The 17,562-nt window shown below is 33.3% G+C and overlaps 2 protein-coding genes across 10 annotated transcripts; one reads left to right on the forward strand and one right to left on the reverse strand.

Annotated features, from left to right (window-relative positions):
* Positions 1-581: 581 nt before the first annotated feature.
* LOC105832185 (spermine oxidase) lies at positions 582-8,160 on the forward strand. 2 transcript variants are annotated; one of them, XM_028192309.2, is made up of 10 exons: positions 582-690; positions 879-1,055; positions 1,458-1,722; positions 3,764-3,977; positions 4,450-4,683; positions 4,770-4,901; positions 5,029-5,225; positions 5,313-5,433; positions 5,650-5,756; positions 5,964-5,985. In XM_028192309.2, the coding sequence occupies exons 2-10, from the start codon at positions 908-910 to the stop codon at positions 5,983-5,985; spliced, it is 1,440 nt and encodes a 479-aa protein (XP_028048110.2). In that variant the 5' UTR covers positions 582-690; positions 879-907. The 2 variants fall into 2 exon arrangements, with proteins under 2 accessions (XP_028048110.2, XP_028048109.2); XM_028192308.2 differs by lacking the exon at positions 582-690 and having other exon boundaries at positions 908-1,055; positions 5,964-8,160.
* A 1,209-nt stretch (positions 8,161-9,369) lies between these two features.
* Positions 9,370-17,441, reverse strand: LOC105832187 (zinc finger protein 260). 8 transcript variants are annotated; one of them, XM_012672917.3, is made up of 6 exons: positions 16,926-17,438; positions 16,681-16,836; positions 16,391-16,480; positions 16,228-16,304; positions 13,344-14,299; positions 12,711-12,984 (listed from the first exon to the last, which is right to left on the reverse strand). In XM_012672917.3, the coding sequence occupies exons 1-6, from the start codon at positions 17,265-17,267 to the stop codon at positions 12,851-12,853; spliced, it is 1,755 nt and encodes a 584-aa protein (XP_012528371.2). In that variant the 5' UTR covers positions 17,268-17,438; the 3' UTR covers positions 12,711-12,850. The 8 variants fall into 8 exon arrangements, with proteins under 8 accessions (XP_012528368.1, XP_028048104.2, XP_012528371.2 ...); XM_012672912.3 differs by lacking the exon at positions 12,711-12,984 and having other exon boundaries at positions 12,991-13,544; positions 13,629-14,299; positions 16,926-17,440; XM_012672916.3 differs by lacking the exon at positions 12,711-12,984 and adding an exon at positions 14,417-15,449 and having other exon boundaries at positions 14,162-14,299.
* Positions 17,442-17,562: the final 121 nt, after the last annotated feature.

Here is a 17,562-nt window from a genome sequence, read left to right on the forward strand (position 1 = left end):
GTTATTATGCGTATCACAAAAATATGATTCATGAATATTGAAAATATATTCATACACTAGTAACGATCAAGCCAAGTTCAAATAAATAATAATGCTTATGACTGCTGTAAGATTGTCTTAAAGCTTGATAATTAGTTGATTTCTCTACTTCAATAAAAGCATCTTTTGTTATTGCATTAAATCCAAAAATTTCAAGAACGAAGCGACGCGTCAATGATTTTCTAACGGTTGCAATAACAGTACTAGTTTTTTATTTGGTATTGTTTGGTTTAAGCATAAAAGTAAAAAATTGATCAGATATTTTTTGTCTTATTTTGCACAAGAATGTTAAAAAGTGTCTATTTGTTACGATAAAAAAATTGAATTTTTTTTGTAAACAGGATTGTAAAAAGTTATCTAAATTGTTCTTTTGTAATTAGACTTAAGGTTGCAAATTCTTCGTTCGTAAAGTTGCTTTCATTATCATATCTCGAAAATGACATAGTGTTTGCAGTTTAACGCAATTTTTCCAAGAATTGTTTTATTTCAGTTCCTTTCTGAAGTATGGTTATTCAAAGTATGGTCTGTTAACAAAACGCAATCCTTTATGTAACCCTCGCAACAATAAACTTGTAGCGTATAAATGCTGTTGACAACATCCAGTGTTTTTAGAACTGTAGATATTTCTTTCTATGCACTCGTGATTTAGTGGTGAGTCTTGTTATATTATTGTTCCTGTTACATATGAAGCAAGTATGCTTAGAGCTTTGTCTTAAAATATTTAATCTTAAAGCTGATGGATCTTTGTTAAGTATTCTTGTTAAGTATTTTATTATAAATACAAAAATACTGCGATTATATTGCAATATTTATAATCTCGTATAATCTGTTACTCCAAGAGCCGCGTGAGCATTGTTGCTACGTTAGTATGCCAAGGAAAACGAAAATCGTGATTGTCGGAGCGGGTGCAGCTGGTATCGCAGCTGCCTCGAGATTACTGCAGAAAGGAGTCAACGATTTTGTGATACTGGAGGCCAACGACAGAATCGGTGGCCGAATATACACCAAAGATTTCGGTAAATAATAATGTCTCTAATTAATCTTGGCATAATAATAATTATTAGATAATTACTAGCTTTGATTATTACCTGGTAAACATCAACTAATAGTAAAGTTAATGTTGAATGCAACATATGTTACAGATTACATTTGTTGAGCGTGGAATTATGTTGATGTCATGTTACTGTTGGTTTACTTATGGCGAATTCGGTTGGGTGCACCAGTGCGCACTAGTGCGCCCTCGTTCAGTGTTTCGTATTCTGTTGCCTTGTATTTAGAATGGGAAAAACTAAACTGCACTAAACGAGGGCGCACTGGTGCAATCCAACCGAATTCGTCATTAGTATTTATCTTTGATATCAAGAGAGTTTTGCATTTTTAAAACTCTCTTTACATATTTGTATTTTTAATATTCTCAGGTGAACATGTGGTGGATCTCGGAGCTCAATGGGTTTACGGACAACACGGAAACGTGGTGTATGAACTTGCCTCCAAATACAATCTGCTAAGTTCGTTTGATCTGCTCAATCCCACCAGATATGAATTTATTACCATTAATGGTGAAATAATGCCCAACGAGGAAAGCATCGAAGCCATGATGATTTACTTTAATAATATAAATAAAATGAAACAAGTAGAATTCAAAGATGAAACGAAATCTTTTGGAGATTACTTTATAAGAGAGTGAGTATTTTTGGTTTTGTCCAGAGTTGAGAATGTATATTAATTAATTGTAAGACAAATAAATTAGAAAACAAATATAAGTAGACACATGCTCTTTTATTTTGTTAACATGTTATAAGGAAAATATTAATAGGCTGTAAAAAAAGATTACAATAAATTGATTTTATGATAATTGTTTACAAAATTCGTTAGTTTTTCTATAAATCTACAAAGTTTTATATTTAAATTTTAATTTGGAAAGAAACCAACAGTATTATAAATTTTTTCAAATGTTTTTAAGAAGTAAACAAAAAGTTGATAATGAAATAATTATTTTCGTCTGTTTAAGCACTCACGATCTTTTCACATAAAAATTTTATGGAAGAGAATATTGTTCATAAAAATTTTTACCTTTATTTAATAAAATTTGCTTATAATTTAATAAATTTTTCAAATAATCTTTTTTTGGTATCTATAAATATAACCACAGTGCACATATATATACTGAGCAACAAAATTAGCGTAACAAAAATTTATACCAAAATTTTACTCAATTTCAAATAATTGTAACTTCGCGAAAATTTATTGTATTAAAAAGTTTTTTTATTTTAAAGCTTGAAGTTTCTACTTGAAAGAGCATTTGTCAGATTTTGATCAAAATCGTCTCTTTTTCCCTTTTTGGCATTTCTTTAAAAGTAAGAACGTGTTTTGTGTTAAAAAAATTTCTTACTTTGACGCGGTCCACGGAATGCAATAAATTTTTCTTTTAAACTTTGAAAAGAATTATCGTAAAATATAAACTTTTCCCTACAAATTGAAAAAAATTAAAGTTTATATGATTTTTTTTTGGCAAAGTTATGACATATCAAAGTTACCTATGCATTTTAGTCTTATGTCTGTTACCGCCAGCATTAGCATTAGCCGATGTGCACCATGAGAAGGTTGCTGGCCAGATTTTGCGCATTGTGTGCGCGCGCGCGTGTATGTGTGTGTGTGTGTGTGTGTGTTGGACAGAAGAAAATATTGCACGGAGATAGCAACTGGAGATGGCATTACAGCGCATATAGCACAAAATTCCTCAAGATGCAATTAGATTCTGCATCCTGTATCTTCAAAAAGTCATTCAGAGACGAAGAGGTAAAGCACGCACGCACGTACACACACATACATACGATGCGCAAAATCTGCAACCTTTTTGTAGTGCGCATCGAGAAATGTTAGTGCTGGCGACAGCCATAAACAGACTAAAATGCATAGGTAATTTTGATATATCATAAATCCGCCAAAAAAATCTTACAGACTTCAATTTTTTATAATTTGTAGGAAAAAGTTCATACATTTTATAATAATTCTTATAAAGTTTACAAGAAAAATTCATTCGCGCATCTCGAAGCGCGTCAAAGTATGAGAATTTCTGAAAACAAAACATGTTTTTACTTTTGAAGAGATGTCAAAAAGAAAAAAGGAGAGAATCAAAATCTAACAAATGCTCTTTAAAGTGGAGATCTCAAGCTGTAAAATAAAAAAACTTTCCAATACAATAAGTTTTCGCAAAGTTACGATTATTTGAAATTGAATAAAATTTTAGTACAAATTTTGGTTGCGCTCATTTTATTGCTCAGTATATATAAATAAATAATTAAATAAATAAATTTTTTTAATTTTATTTTTATTCTCAATATATATATATATATATATATATATATAAAACGTGAGTTTAAAATTAAATTGAGTTGCCACTTAACGGAAATTACTTATATAACATTGTAACAGTTAAGAATAAAAAAAAAATTAAAAAAAATTTATTTATTTAATTATTTATTTTATATTTATTTAAATTTAGGTTAAAACATTGGGCTGCGTTCAGAAACACTCACCCGAGTGCTCTTGGGTATCATTCTATCCTTGTTGTTCGTTGAATGTGAGACAAGAAAAGAATGATACCCAAGAGTAATCGAGTGACGTTTCTGAATGCAGCGCTGTATATAAATATAAATCAATTATTAATTAATTAATATTGCTAATGCATTATAATAATTTATTTATAACATTAATATTATAGATATTATAAAGCTTTCGATGAAAAACCTTTCATGAATCGTTCTAAAGTTGCCAAATATTTATCTTGGATAGAAAAGATAGAAAACTCTCTACAATGCAGTAATTCATGGTTCGATGTCTCCGCGAAACGTTTAACAGAATTTAAGGAATGTGAGGGTGACATTACTTTAGGTTGGAAGAATCGTGGTTATAAGACAATTTTTGATTTATTATTGGTAAAACAATCACTTAATAATTTTGGACTAAAAATATCGCGTTACATAAAAATATTTTCAATAATTTTACATTTTATAGAATGCCGAACTTTCAATAAAATTTTTAAAAAGTATATTTTCTTAAAAAGAAATAGTCAAAATGCTTAAAATTTGGCATTATATAATAATTTAATTTAGCTATAAGTTTAATTTAATAAATACAATTAACAAAAAAAGGATTATATATTAAAAATAAAAGGATATAAAAATAATAAATTAAAGTTAAATATTTGAAATTAAAATTAAATTATTTGAACATTTAATTAAAGTGTAAGTGTAAAATAAATATTTTTAAGATATTTTTAATATATCTTAATTATGTAGCACTTTATTAATATATATATATATATATATATATATATATATATATATATATATATATCTTATAATTTTAGTAATTTTTTTTCTAATTAAGAATATATGATTATTTTAGCAAAAAATTCCGAACGCAGAGAAATGCTTACCAGTGATGGAAAAAATAGAGTTCGGAAAAGTTGTGGTAACTATCAATTATAGCTCAGGTGCGAACGTGACAGTGATTACTAAAGACGGATGCGAGTATTCCGCGTTGTATGTAATATTTACTGGATCTTTGGGTGTCCTGAAGGAGAAACATTCCACGATGTTCGTGCCATCCTTGTCGCAGAAGAAACAGCACGTGATAGAGGTTTATTAATAACATAAAATAAAATAGTATATCGTGCGGTTGATGTTAATTAACATCATTCATTATGTAACATTATTTCGTCGTAGGGATTAAATATTGGGACAGAAAACAAGATTTTTCTTGAATTTTCACATAGATGGTGGCCAGAGGATAAAGTTAGCTTTAACTTTATCTGGTCGGAAAAAGATAAAAAGGAATTCCTGCAAACCTATGGTCAAGTAAGCAAATATTTAAACATAATTCTCTCTACGCTTATAATAAACAATAGTTTGTTATTAAAAATAAATTTCTCCAATTTGTTATTTGTACTACTCTTCTACTAATCGCGTTAAATATTTATTCTAGGATAGAGAATGGCTCTGTGATGTGTTTTCGTTTTTCACTGTGTCATATCAGCCAAATCTTTTATGCGCTTGGATAGCTGGAAAACATGCGAGACACATGGAAACTTTATCGGATGTTGACGTAGTTGACGGATTGTATTTATTGTTAAAATCATTTGAGAAACATTACACTGTTATGAAACCAATAAGAATGTTAAGGTAATTTTACATTCTAATTGATTGAAAGAAAAATAATTAGATCTAGTTTAATTTATTTTTCTGTATCGTTGTTTTTTTTATTTCTAGATCCAAATGGTATACCGATGAACATTTTCGAGGCTCGCATAGTTTTCGAAGCATGTTTATCAAGCAAATGGATGTAAGATCGAGAGATCTGGCCGAGCCAATTATGAATGGAATCAAACCTGTATGTAATTCCACAATAACAATAATATTTTTACTTATTATGCAAATTATTATTTGAAATATTATAGTCTTTTTATTATCTTTATATTAACTCAATTTTTTAATAATACTTAAATGTCCCTTTATTTTTAGCTTTAGCTTTTTATATACTTTTATCTTATGTAAATTAAATTTTAAGAAAAAGATTATTAATATTGACGAAACAAATCATAATTAGGTAATCCTTTTCGCTGGAGAAGCCACGCATGATCACTATTTTGCTACTGTGCATGGCGCTATGGAAACTGGTTTCCGCGAAGCGGATAGAATAATCGAATTTGAAAAGTAAGATAATGTCAATTGAGATTCACGTGAAGCCTAGTGTCGCCGTGTGATGAATCTATTATAATAATGTTTATAGTTATTTTAAAATTTATTTTTTTATTGAGCTCTTATAGTATATTTTATAGCTTATTTATTGTTACTGAACATATTGGCTTCTTTTTTGCACAAATAATTTTGCAATAATATTGATTACATGCTTTTTCTTAGGCAATTAAACTCCCATCTCTAACTACATCTTCTACAACTACGCCTTCGTAATGAATGGATCATGGAAAACTAAAAATATCTTTGCAATTTGGAATATTTGCAACAATCGAATATATTTAAGGCATGGGTAACTACGATACTTGTTTGTAGAATGTAAAAAATTTGTATAAAGTACATTATATATTGTAATGTAAACTTTAACGTTGTAAATTGATGTAAAATCTTGGAAGTACCCAGATAGTACATGATATATTGAGAATATTTTGAGAATATTATGAAAGTGTCACGTCTGATATACGTAGGATATACTCCACGTATACTATGATATACTCAGATTATACTCAGGATATTTCTATGTCCGCAGCAACATTGCTCTCAATATATCATCAAAGTATTTTCTATGATATTCTGATATACTCAAATATTCTCAGAATATCATAGAAGATATTTTGAGGATATATTGAGAACAATGTTGCTGCGGACATAGAAAAATCCTGAATATATTTTGAGTACATTCCCAGAATATAGAACATAGCAGCAATGTTAAAACATTGTAGCAACATTACAGCAATATTACAAAATTGCCACAATGTTGCTGCAATGTTCTGAGTTTCCTGGGATATAGTATACGTGAAGTATAGCATCCTACATATATCAGATGTGACATTTTTATAATATTCCTAGAATATACTGGATTTTTTCCTAAGAATCCTGAAAACATAAAAAATTTGATTAATTATTGTACAAAGTTTATTATGTAGGTTTTATAATATTTTATTATACTGTAAGTCAGTTTATAGTTTTGTGTACAAAATTATATTGTACAAATCTGCCTGTTATTTTATCACAAGTTATCTATTAATAATTAAGTATTACATATTATTGCTCTCCTTAATAATTGAATATTACACATTATTGCGTTTGATACGAATTTTGTACCAAGTAAAATATAAAAAAGTAACGAACAAATGAATATAAAATATGCTACGCTTCAAATAGTCTAGTAACTGGAGCTCAAAATCGGGCATAATTAGAAACTAATTCGTTCAAGTAATTTTATTGATTGTTATGGTACATTGGACCAAAAAAAGCGGCAAAATGCTATTAAATTCAGGGATGCGTTTTCGAGATATAGAAAAAAAAAGGTTTTCACTAAATTCGAAATATCTCGAAAACAAAGGCAAGTACGAAAAAATTGCTATAGAACATTTTTGTAGGAAATTAAATTTTCTATGAGATATGTATTTTTAAAAAATTATTAGAATTTTTAAAAATAAAAAAATAAGCAAAAAATGGTGGCAAAAAATAATAAAAATTTGCAAAAAATTCTAATTTTTACATTTTTTTAATAACTAATATTTGCCTTAATAGAATCGACTATACGCTTACAAAAACTTAAAGTATACATTATAACAAACAAAATAAGCGTTAAAGTATTTCCATTAATAATTACCGAGATATCGATAACGCAAGTTAAACCTTTTTACTTAGTTTTTCGCTTTTGCGATTAGATTTGAACAAAAAGTATTTTCTTATATTGCATACATCTCAAAAACTATGCATTTTATTAAAAAAGTACAAAACACATTTTCTGATTTATACAAGACCTATCGAGAATTGTCGCCAGAATTATCATAACTATCCAGCACAACACATTTTTCGAGTGTCATGCTGATTTCGGGCATTTAAAGTTATGTGCATAATTTTAAACGCTAGAACTCTGTTTAAAAACGATATCAAAGCACAGTGCTATACGGGATCTACCGAGATTTGTTGACAGAACTGTCAGAACTATCCAGCACGACACATTTTTTCGAGTGTCGTGCTGATTTCGGGCATTTAAAATTATGTGCACAATTTTAAACGCTAGAACTCTGTTTAAAAACAATATCAAAGCACAGTGCTATACGAGAACTGTCGAGATTTGTCGCAGGAATTGTCATAACTATCCAGCACGTCACATTTTTTCTTGTGTCGTGCTGATTTCGCGCATTAAAATTATGTGCACAATTTTAAACGCTAGAACTCTGTTTGAAAACAATATCAAAGCTCTCATTACTGTATATTATCTCCTGTATATTTTGTAAACAATGTTAAATTTTCGAGATAATTCTATGATTATGTATAGCAACGTGTATAAAATCGTGAAGTGGCGAGAGAAGCGTTTCCTCTATAAATAGCACGTATCCGAATTACATCTTTCAAAGTGTCAATTATTTTAAAGTATGCTTGATCTTATGTGTATTAATCACTCCTAACATCTGCGAAGTATAATTCTTGAATTTTAAAATCCTTTCATTTATAAATTAGTTCAAAAACAATCAATTGTCAAGTTTGCCTCTATCTTTGAATTCTTTCTATAATAAAAAGATAGTAAAGTGTCTTTTTCACGTTCAATATCAGTCTCTATAAACATATTAAGAACTCGTTAGCTATTTTTTTTCAATTACAAGGAAGGGCTTAGTTATCTAAAAACGCAATTTTTGAAAAATATTTTATTAAGAAATAGACATATATATGTAATAATATTGTAGAAAATATTTTAAATACACTGATTCTTGATAAAAATTAATTTTCTATTAAAATGATTAATTCACTATTTTATATGCAATTTTTTCTTCAACCACTTTTTATTTACAAAACTTTACACATATAGAAATGTTTTTCTCATTTTATATGCAATATGTACATTTTTATTTATATTATAATTAATAGTAGTAAGAAAAAATTTATTCTAAAATATCACAAGTCATAAGATTGATTTAATTTTAATACACTACAATAATATAATAATAAATTATAAATTAATTGCATTGTAAAATTTTGGTCAGTCTAAATAATACGTATCTATTTTAAAATAAATCCTAACATGTCAGTTTTAAATAAAATTAAGGTAATATAGACGTGCCCAACATTCTCGTGTTTTATTTATGATATAAAAATATTCTTTACTTACTGACAATATTTGCGAATTTTTAAAATATCCCCATCTATTAAATAGTTGCATTAAGGTGCATCGCATCATATTACAAACATGTTAATTTGTTGTATTATAAAAACTCTCACATACACACGTTATATGTTATATTACACCTTCCATTATTTATAGATACAAATAGAAAAAGAATAGTTCTATGTAGAGCAAATTTTATCAAAAGATTATTCAAATGCTTTTCCTAAACAATGAAATTTGAAATTCAAGATATTATAAAAAATTAAGTTGTATAACCATTAATCCTTACATAAAATATTATAAATTTTACACACACGCACGCACGCACGCACGCACGCACGCACGCACGCACGCACGCACGCACGCACACACACGCACACACACACACGCATATAAATATTAATATACAAAATATACCATTTTGGTTAAATATAATTGATCAGTTATAATTATTAATTTATAAATAATAATTAATGTAATAATTAGTATTACAACAAACTAATAATTGTGATATTATTTATATATTATTATTGCTACTGCTATTGAAAGTTATATAAATATTTATTTAAACCAGATTTAAACTAGAATTTAAACTAAACTTATCCAAAGATTTTATAAAAAAGATTTTACTTCATATTTATAACGTGATTCTATTTTACACTTTTGTATTTAGAATTATTATCTTTCTGAATGCAATATCATATCATATTTAACAGACTATCCTGTATTTCAAAACGTTTGCATGAATACTTGGAATTATCACAAATTTTTCATGCAATTTAAACTTTATAATATTAGGAATGTTTGTATTATCCCAAGTTTTTATTTATCAAAACTCAAATCATATTTAACTAGTCTAATCGGGTTCAATTCGTCTTGAACTTTGCGAGTATCCGCACGTCCCTAACTTTAAGCGTTCGTGACGTTTGAGATAACGTTTCTGGCCGAAACTAATGCCACATTGTTGACACGTATACGGCTTCTCCTCGGAATGAACGTGTTTATGTCTCGTCAAATCATTCTTCACGCCGAAACCTTTACCGCATACATCGCATGTATGATTCTTTTCACCCGTGTGTACTGTCAAGTGACCCAACATCTGTTGTCTCCAGCGAAATTTCTTGGCGCAATATGTGCACTTATGCGGAAACTCGTCTGTATGGGTCTTGCTGTGTATGTAAAGGGATGCCTTGGTCTTAAATGTCTTGCCACAAGTGTGACATACGTATGGACGTTCACCAGTATGGATACGTCGGTGATCTTCCATAGCGGTCTTCATAGCAAAACTGCGGCCACATATATCGCAGGTGTGATTCTTCACACCGTCGTGTACATGTTTCAGATGATAATATAGACTGCCACCATGAACGAATTGTTTTCCGCAGATGTGACACGTATACGATTTCTCACTCGAATGTGTGCGTACGTGGGCCCAATAGCTTTTCCGCGAACGGAATTTCTTGTTACAAAATTTGCAGACCATGGTCGGACTAATGCAGACAGCCTTTTTAAACTTGGACTGTCTAACATTCTTCTTTAGATGTTCATTAGACTCGTTCATTTCCATTGCGGATTCCTGCTGTGAACTATTCCGAATAACTTTTGTCCTTGTTATTGTTGCACAACTTACTCGCATTTGATTAGCAGAATTAGAATCTTGATGTTCTCTACTTTTCTCTTCCTCGTTATTCATTAATTTATCTGACGATGACGTTTTGGGAGATATACTTGTGGAAGACAAACACTTAGTTAATTTATTATCAGGATAAATAATACTTTTCGAACCTTTATCAATTACATTGAACGTTTTAGTTTGAATAAAATAGATTTTACTTCTATTTTCTCCTATCTTGTACGCTTGTCGAGAATAATTGTGGGAGATTATCGGATCGTGAGTGACAATTTGGTTCTTCAATCTGTAAATATAAAAAGAAATAATTTATTATTAAACGTTTATTTATGTTTCTATATTATCTATTATATTTTCCATATATTGTAAGAAATATAAAGAATATGTAAAACACGAATATTTTAGTAAATATTCTTTTAATCTATATATGTATATCTGTATTACAAAATTTTCAAGAAAAATTTCATCTGCAGACAATGTAAGTGCTTAGAAATTAAACATTTTCAATTTTTCTAAAATTTAACTCGATATACCTGTCACCTTTTTTCTAATAGTAAAATATATTTTATAAAATTTACTTACACATAGTTTTCTTTGTTCAGCCTCTTCCTCTTTCCTTTTGATATTATTTGATGAAACTCGAATATCAGATATTAAATTTCTTTCAGAATTTCAGGAAATTCCATACTTTTTCTTTTAATTATCCCATACTCTTTTTGCTAGTTATATTTAGTCAATTTTTATCTCTTTTTGTATGGTTTTACCTTTGTAAAAAATTTTAAAAGTTCTATTTTAATTATAAGGAAAGCATCAATGGTCTACAAATTTTTTCTAAATGCATGAGACTTCTTTTAACTTGATGTAGAAACAGAAAATAGAAAGAAATTAGTGCAAATGTTTTTTTCCGTAATTAAGAGTCTTCTTGTTCCTCTTTTTGTTACTCATGTGATATACTTTGTTCGAAAATATTTGATGTAGTTATTCCATAAATAGATGAAAACAGAGAGCATGGTTCTTGAAAATGTTTATAGATGAGATGCTGTCTCAGCAATCATTTCTTATTAAACATCTTCAGGAAGATTTTACATGGAAATGGCTTTTCGTGTATATGCAAATAACAACATATTTTTCCATCTGAAGAAATATTTGTCACAATATGGATAGTGCTCTTTTTTATTGCAATTTATTGTTGTTCTGACATTATTTTTCAACCAACTGTAAGTTTTCAAGCAATAAATACAATTCATGTGGACTAGGTCAGTTATGCAATTTCTTAAGCAATTTCTAAAATAAAATTTTTTTAATAATCTGTGCAACAAATCGGTTTTCCAATTCTTTTTGACATCTTTGTGCGTTTTATTGGACTTTGTAAAAAATTCCTGTATGATTCGTGAAAATGATACTTCAGCAATAGCAGTACATGCATACTAGTTATATCATTTGAATTTAACGATCGGCAAATGAGTTTTGCCATTCGTCCGATCAACAATTTCACATCTTGTGTTTACGTGGGTATAGCCGTGTGTAAATTGCCGCAGTGTCTCTTCAGATATCGTTCCTGGGTAAACCTGGCGCCACAAATCTCGCAAACGTGAAAACGCTGATTGGTATGCGTGCGTCGATGACGGGTGACGCAGCTTTTGCTGCGAAAGCACTCGTTGCAAATGTCACAGACGTGCGGTTTTTGATCGGAGTGCCAGGCAATGTGTTTGTACAATTCCTGCTTCCTCCTGAAACCGCGATCGCATAGAGTGCAACGATGCGGCAGTAAGTGAGAATGATAAAGTCGATGAACGTTCAGGGACGCTTTCTGCTTGAAAGACTTGCCACAGGTCTTGCACACGTAAGGCCTTTCGCTGGAATGAGTGCGTCTGTGCTCGTCTCTCGACGCCCGTGAAGCGAGACGGCGGCCGCATATGTCACAGGCGAAATTCTTAACTCCGTCGTGAACGTCGCGCACGTGCCTGTTCAGACCAGACGCCGATCGGAAGCTCTTATCGCAAACGGGACAAGCATAAGGTCGCATGCCAGTATGAATGTTGCGGTGAATCAATAAATTGTACGACGTGGAAAGAACCTTCCCGCATTCTTCGCACTTGTGAGAAACGCATCCATTATTTTCCGTCATCTTTGAGCGAGATGATTTAGTATGTTGTTTCGGTAATTGTTTCAATCGTTCCGTATATTCTTGAGAGTCCATCGCGAGTTTCTCTTGAAGTTTCTGAGTTTGCTCAGAATTATTTAGATGATAAGAGTCTGTTGAATTATCTCTTCCTAATTTTTCATCAGAATCGTTGAAATGCGTTAATGATAGGCTTTTCTCGCTGGATTCCGTTGACCGAATTTTCCCGATGTTAGTATGTTCTTCAGAATGTTCGTTTCTTGGCGAGCTGATTCGCGTGTATTTCTTCGATTTGTCTTTCGACACTCGTGTACATCTGAAAAGAAAATCAGCCTGTTACTTGAGGGACGGCCGAATTACGTGGCAGCTCATGATTGAGCTTCTTATGATTAACTAAGTAGCGCTTCTGGCGGAACGAAAGATTGCAGTCAGTGCAGTGCCAGGGTTTCTCATCGGAATGAATCAATCGGTGGCGTTTTAACTCGTATTTTATCCGGAAGCGACGACCACACACGTCACACGCGTGCGGCTTCTCACCAGTGTGCTTAGTAATGTGCAACATCAGCGGCGGACGCGTGCGGAAGGTCTGGCCACAGTAGCTACACTTAAACGGGAATACATTCGTATGCGTGCGATTGTGCACGAACAGGGAAGCCTTCTGCTTGAATGTCTTACCGCAAATGTTACAGACGTACGGCCGCTCGCCGGTGTGGATGCGTCTATGATCCTCGACGTTCCGCCGCGTCGAGAACATGCGGCCGCATAGGTCGCAAGGTATGTTCTTGATGCCGGCATGGGTTTCCTTTAGATGTCGTGCCAGACCCTGGTTTACGCGGAATCGCTTGCCGCACAGATGACAGGTAAACATTCGCTCGCCTGTGTGGATGCGCAGATGCCAGTAGAAAGTGTACGGCGAATTAAGATTCTTGCCGCATTCATCGCAATGGTAATATATCTTACCGTTGTGCTCTATCCGGGCGCGCAGCACTGTCTCTGTCGCCACGAAGGACTTTCGGCTTCTCTTCGTGACCTCGGGATGCGTCTTTGCTAGATGGGCTTTCAATAATTTACTTTTCTTCGCGACATGCTCGCAATAGTCGCATGGATAAATTCTGGAACGTTTTACTGACGGAAGACGAGGTTCTTTGTCGTCACTTGTATTCTTAATATCTTTTACTAGCCGGTCTCTTTCTTTTAACGTACTGTCATCTGTCTTCTTTTTCTTTTTCATCACTTTAGTATGCGTTTTTGACAAATTTTCTTCGTTAATTGAATCGTGATGTTTGCAGTCCACCACGTGGCGTATTAGATGGTGTTTTCTTTTGAAGACACGTCGGCAGTGATCGCAAGTATAGTCTTTTGCAGATTTACTCGTTGACTGTGAAATTGTCGATTTATTTTTTTCATGGTGTCTTGAGGCGTTCAAATCCATTTTTCCATCGTATTTTACTGCGTTGCAGTTATTCGACAAATCACGTGTCTCTTTTTGTGAAATTTCTTTAGCTCTCTCCGTAATCAACGTTCTTCTCATCGGATTGCTTTCGTACTTTATCGTGGCACTATTCGTCCATGGTACAGCGTTACACGAGGAGTGGCACGTCGCAAAAGATCTTTCCTCTGCCAGCTCGTACCTGGAAAAACAAAGGCGGCAGGTTTGAGTCGGTTTCGTCGTAATGACGAAGGGCCGTGTCTACATAGAGAAGAAGAGGTTGAATATTGCGCGTTTAATGTGAATCTATTAATCGTACTTTTTCTCGTTAGGATGCTCGTAGAGATTCGTTGTGTCGGCTCTTAATGTGATTGTTCAAGTAGCGCTTTTGCCGAAATGCGAGTCCGCATTTGCCGCAGACGAACGGTTTGTTTTCGGAGTGAATAAGCTTGTGTCGCGCGAGTTCGGATTTGACCCGAAACTTCCTCTCACAAACGTCGCAGCAGTGATTCTTTTCGCCGGTATGAGTGGTTACATGGGCCAGCACTTCCTGCCGCCGGCGAAACTGTTTACCGCAGTACGAGCACGTATGCGGAAACTCATTGGTGTGAAGTTTGCTGTGGATGTACAAGGACGCCTTAGACTTGAAGGTCTTTCCGCACGAGTGGCAGATGTACGGCCGTTCGCCGGTGTGAGTGCGTCGGTGATCGTCACGTGTCGCCTTAGACGCGAATGATCTACTGCATAAATCGCACGTGAAGTTCTTCAGCTTCGCGTGCACGTCTTTGAGATGCCTAGTCAGTCCGCCAGAGTCGCGGAACTGTTTGCCGCAAACGTGGCAGGTAAACGGTCGTTCATTCTTATGAATTCTCATATGTCGCAGATATGAATCTTTTAGTTTAAAGCACTTACTGCATTCGGAGCACTGGTATGTTTCCTGTCTGAGCAACGTTTTCCCGAGAATCTCGTGTAGATCTTTATTGTCCTTTTCGTCATTAAGTGTCAAATGCATCGAATCGTCATCCGATATCTGATCTCTCTCACTTTTCTTCTCTTCGTGTGCGACGCTGATCGTACGTGATTCGTTGTTGACCTTGGAATTTTTTACAGAGCACAACGTCGTGGCTTCTCCCTTCATTTCGACGGGCAATTCATCCTTACTATCCAGCTGCTCAGACACAGTAGACGATTGATCATGCGCCGTGGCCACGACGGCAATCCAGACCGAGTTGGAATCCTCGGCCGGTGCGCTCAGCTTTGTCAGGTTTCGCACTCTCGGTTTCCTGTTTGGCTTCCAAAATGCTTTCGGCGTGTCCGGGGACACTTTAAACGGTGTCCGGACGCCGCATGACCTGCAAAATAGCCGAAACTTGACTCCCGATTTTGCGATTGCGCGACACGATGCAACGGATTGTAATTTCGAGCCAGTTATCATAGCTGCTTTCTTTTCTATATATAAATAATTGTTAAAAACCAACCGTCCCGGCTGTTCTGGCACATTGTTTTTTTCTTTTTCTATGCTCTGCTCGAAATCTTTCATTAAGCTGTTGCAAAAATTTTCTTGATGTACCCAATGTCAGTAAATTGTTTTTTCATTTTTTTTTAATAGCTCAGCAAGAGTTTCACCATTATAACGCGTATTACGATTGCTCATGTGTATTCGATGTCAGTCTTCATCTTTTCGTGAGATACATAAGAAGTGTTTAACAAGTTCTACATAACACCTATATATTCTATTTATACACTAGATATATGTCTATGATAAATAAACATGGAATAGACAGTAAAAGAGAGAGAACTTTGTATTCTTCATGTATTTAATTAACCCTGAAATGCTATTCACATTTTCCTTGCATTAATACTACTTTTCTGAAAGTTCATCTAATATAAGATGAAGAATTTTTTAAAACTTTTTTATATCAGTGTCTAACATTTTTTGTAACTTTATAAGTTGTAAGATGTTGAAATAATTGAATTAATAATATTCTAATATAAAAAATCTTATTAAATGTATTATTTTAAACCTTCCAAATTTTAGTTATAAAACCTGTATTAAAATTGAACTAGCAGTTGTGTGAATGTAAGTAACATTTCAGAATTAACAAATTGTAAAAATTGAAAAATTATTACCTATTGGATTTATCTGTATCACATGAATTTTTTTCTGTATCACAAACTCCATTTTTTTCATCGTCCTGTTGATCTAACTGCAATAAAAAATTTCAATTAAATTTCTCAATGTAAAAGAATTATTTATGGATTATTTAAGGATTTATTATTTTATTATACTTACTGATGAGTTTATGACATTAGGCGTTGTGCTGGCTGTTGTAAGAATTGGAGTAGTAAGTTCTAAATTATCCAAAGAAGTAGGATTGTAATACTGAAAAATATGTAAAAGATATGTAATTAGAATATTGTGAAACTTTTATTTTAACTTATGTTAACTCATTCCTCATCTTTATTTTTACAAAATATCTAAAAAAAATTATTATACTAAAATAAAATTTTAATCTCTGTAGAGAAACTGATTAGTTTCATAATTTTAAACTGACATGTTTTACAATCTCAATGTTAATTTACCTGCTGCTTATCTTGTACATCCTGCAGTTGTGCATCCTGCAGTTCCAGAAGCTTCCTCTCTGCGCTCAGACATCCTTCGCTCAATTCGTGCCAGGCCATCAGGACGTTCGCGCAACGATTGCACAGTTGCAACGGTAAAGTGTCACTTTCCGATACCTGTAAAGAGCAATTAGTGAATAACCAATACATTATTTACCAAAAGATATACATCAAATTAAAACTTTGACATTTTATTGTTTACACACGTGTATCGGCAAGTACTTGAGTATTTTGCTGGACAAGTCATGCTGTACGCCGACTCCCTCGTAGATGGGTATCATGTGATCGCTCGAGTTGGCGCATATCCTGCAAAGGCGCATCCACGCCAGCGCGTCCGTCTGATGCCTGTTGGATACCTCGACGTTCGGCCCCTCCGGCTCCGGATACTGCACCGTCTGATCCTGCGAGATCAGGAAGAAGTCCTCCTCGGCTCCCTCCGACTCATTATGTCCCTCACGTGTCACTATTCTCTTCACGGTCTCGATCAGTATGATATCTTCGCCGGGGGACGGTTCCATTTCCGGCGGCATCGAGTCACTGGACTCCATGCCGACGAAGATGCCGACCACGTGTCTGGCACGCGATCAACGAAGCAATGTCGAGTGATCGACGAGTAATTCGCACGTACGATGCGTTTTGACGAAGAAGCGTTCCAAAACGAGCAGAAACGTGAATGTGCGTGAATGACGTAGCGAGCTTCCTCACCGCTGATACGCTTCCCATCAGCGTTCGCATGCGCTTGACGATTCACCGAGAAACAGAACGCGAGATGCGTACGCATTCGAAGTCACCATGACGAGTCTCCCAGTTGGCTGAAACGTGTCCACGTGATCGATGGAAGTC

This window comes from Monomorium pharaonis, chromosome 1 (assembly GCF_013373865.1).
Source record: "Monomorium pharaonis isolate MP-MQ-018 chromosome 1, ASM1337386v2, whole genome shotgun sequence".
In the NCBI taxonomy this organism is placed as follows: Eukaryota; Metazoa; Arthropoda; class Insecta; order Hymenoptera; family Formicidae; genus Monomorium; species Monomorium pharaonis.

What these genes read in the sequence shown, in the direction of transcription:
- LOC105832185 (XM_028192309.2), top strand. Translation starts at nt 908, where the DNA reads ATGCCAAGGAAAACGAAAATCGTGATTGTCGGAGCGGGTGCAGCTGGT. An exon ending in AATATACACCAAAGATTTCG is followed by an intron (nt 1,056 to 1,457) that starts GTAAATAATAAT and finishes TAATATTCTCAG; the next exon opens with GTGAACATGTGGTGGATCTC. An exon ending in TTATGAATGGAATCAAACCT is followed by an intron (nt 5,434 to 5,649) that starts GTATGTAATTCC and finishes AATCATAATTAG; the next exon opens with GTAATCCTTTTCGCTGGAGA.
- LOC105832187 (XM_012672911.3), bottom strand. Translation starts at nt 17,267, where the DNA reads ATGGAGTCCAGTGACTCGATGCCGCCGGAAATGGAACCGTCCCCCGGC. An exon ending in CTAATGTCATAAACTCATCA is followed by an intron (nt 16,305 to 16,390) that starts GTAAGTATAATA and finishes TTTTTATTGCAG; the next exon opens with TTAGATCAACAGGACGATGA. An exon ending in GATACAGATAAATCCAATAG is followed by an intron (nt 14,300 to 16,227) that starts GTAATAATTTTT and finishes TTGTTTTTCCAG; the next exon opens with GTACGAGCTGGCAGAGGAAA.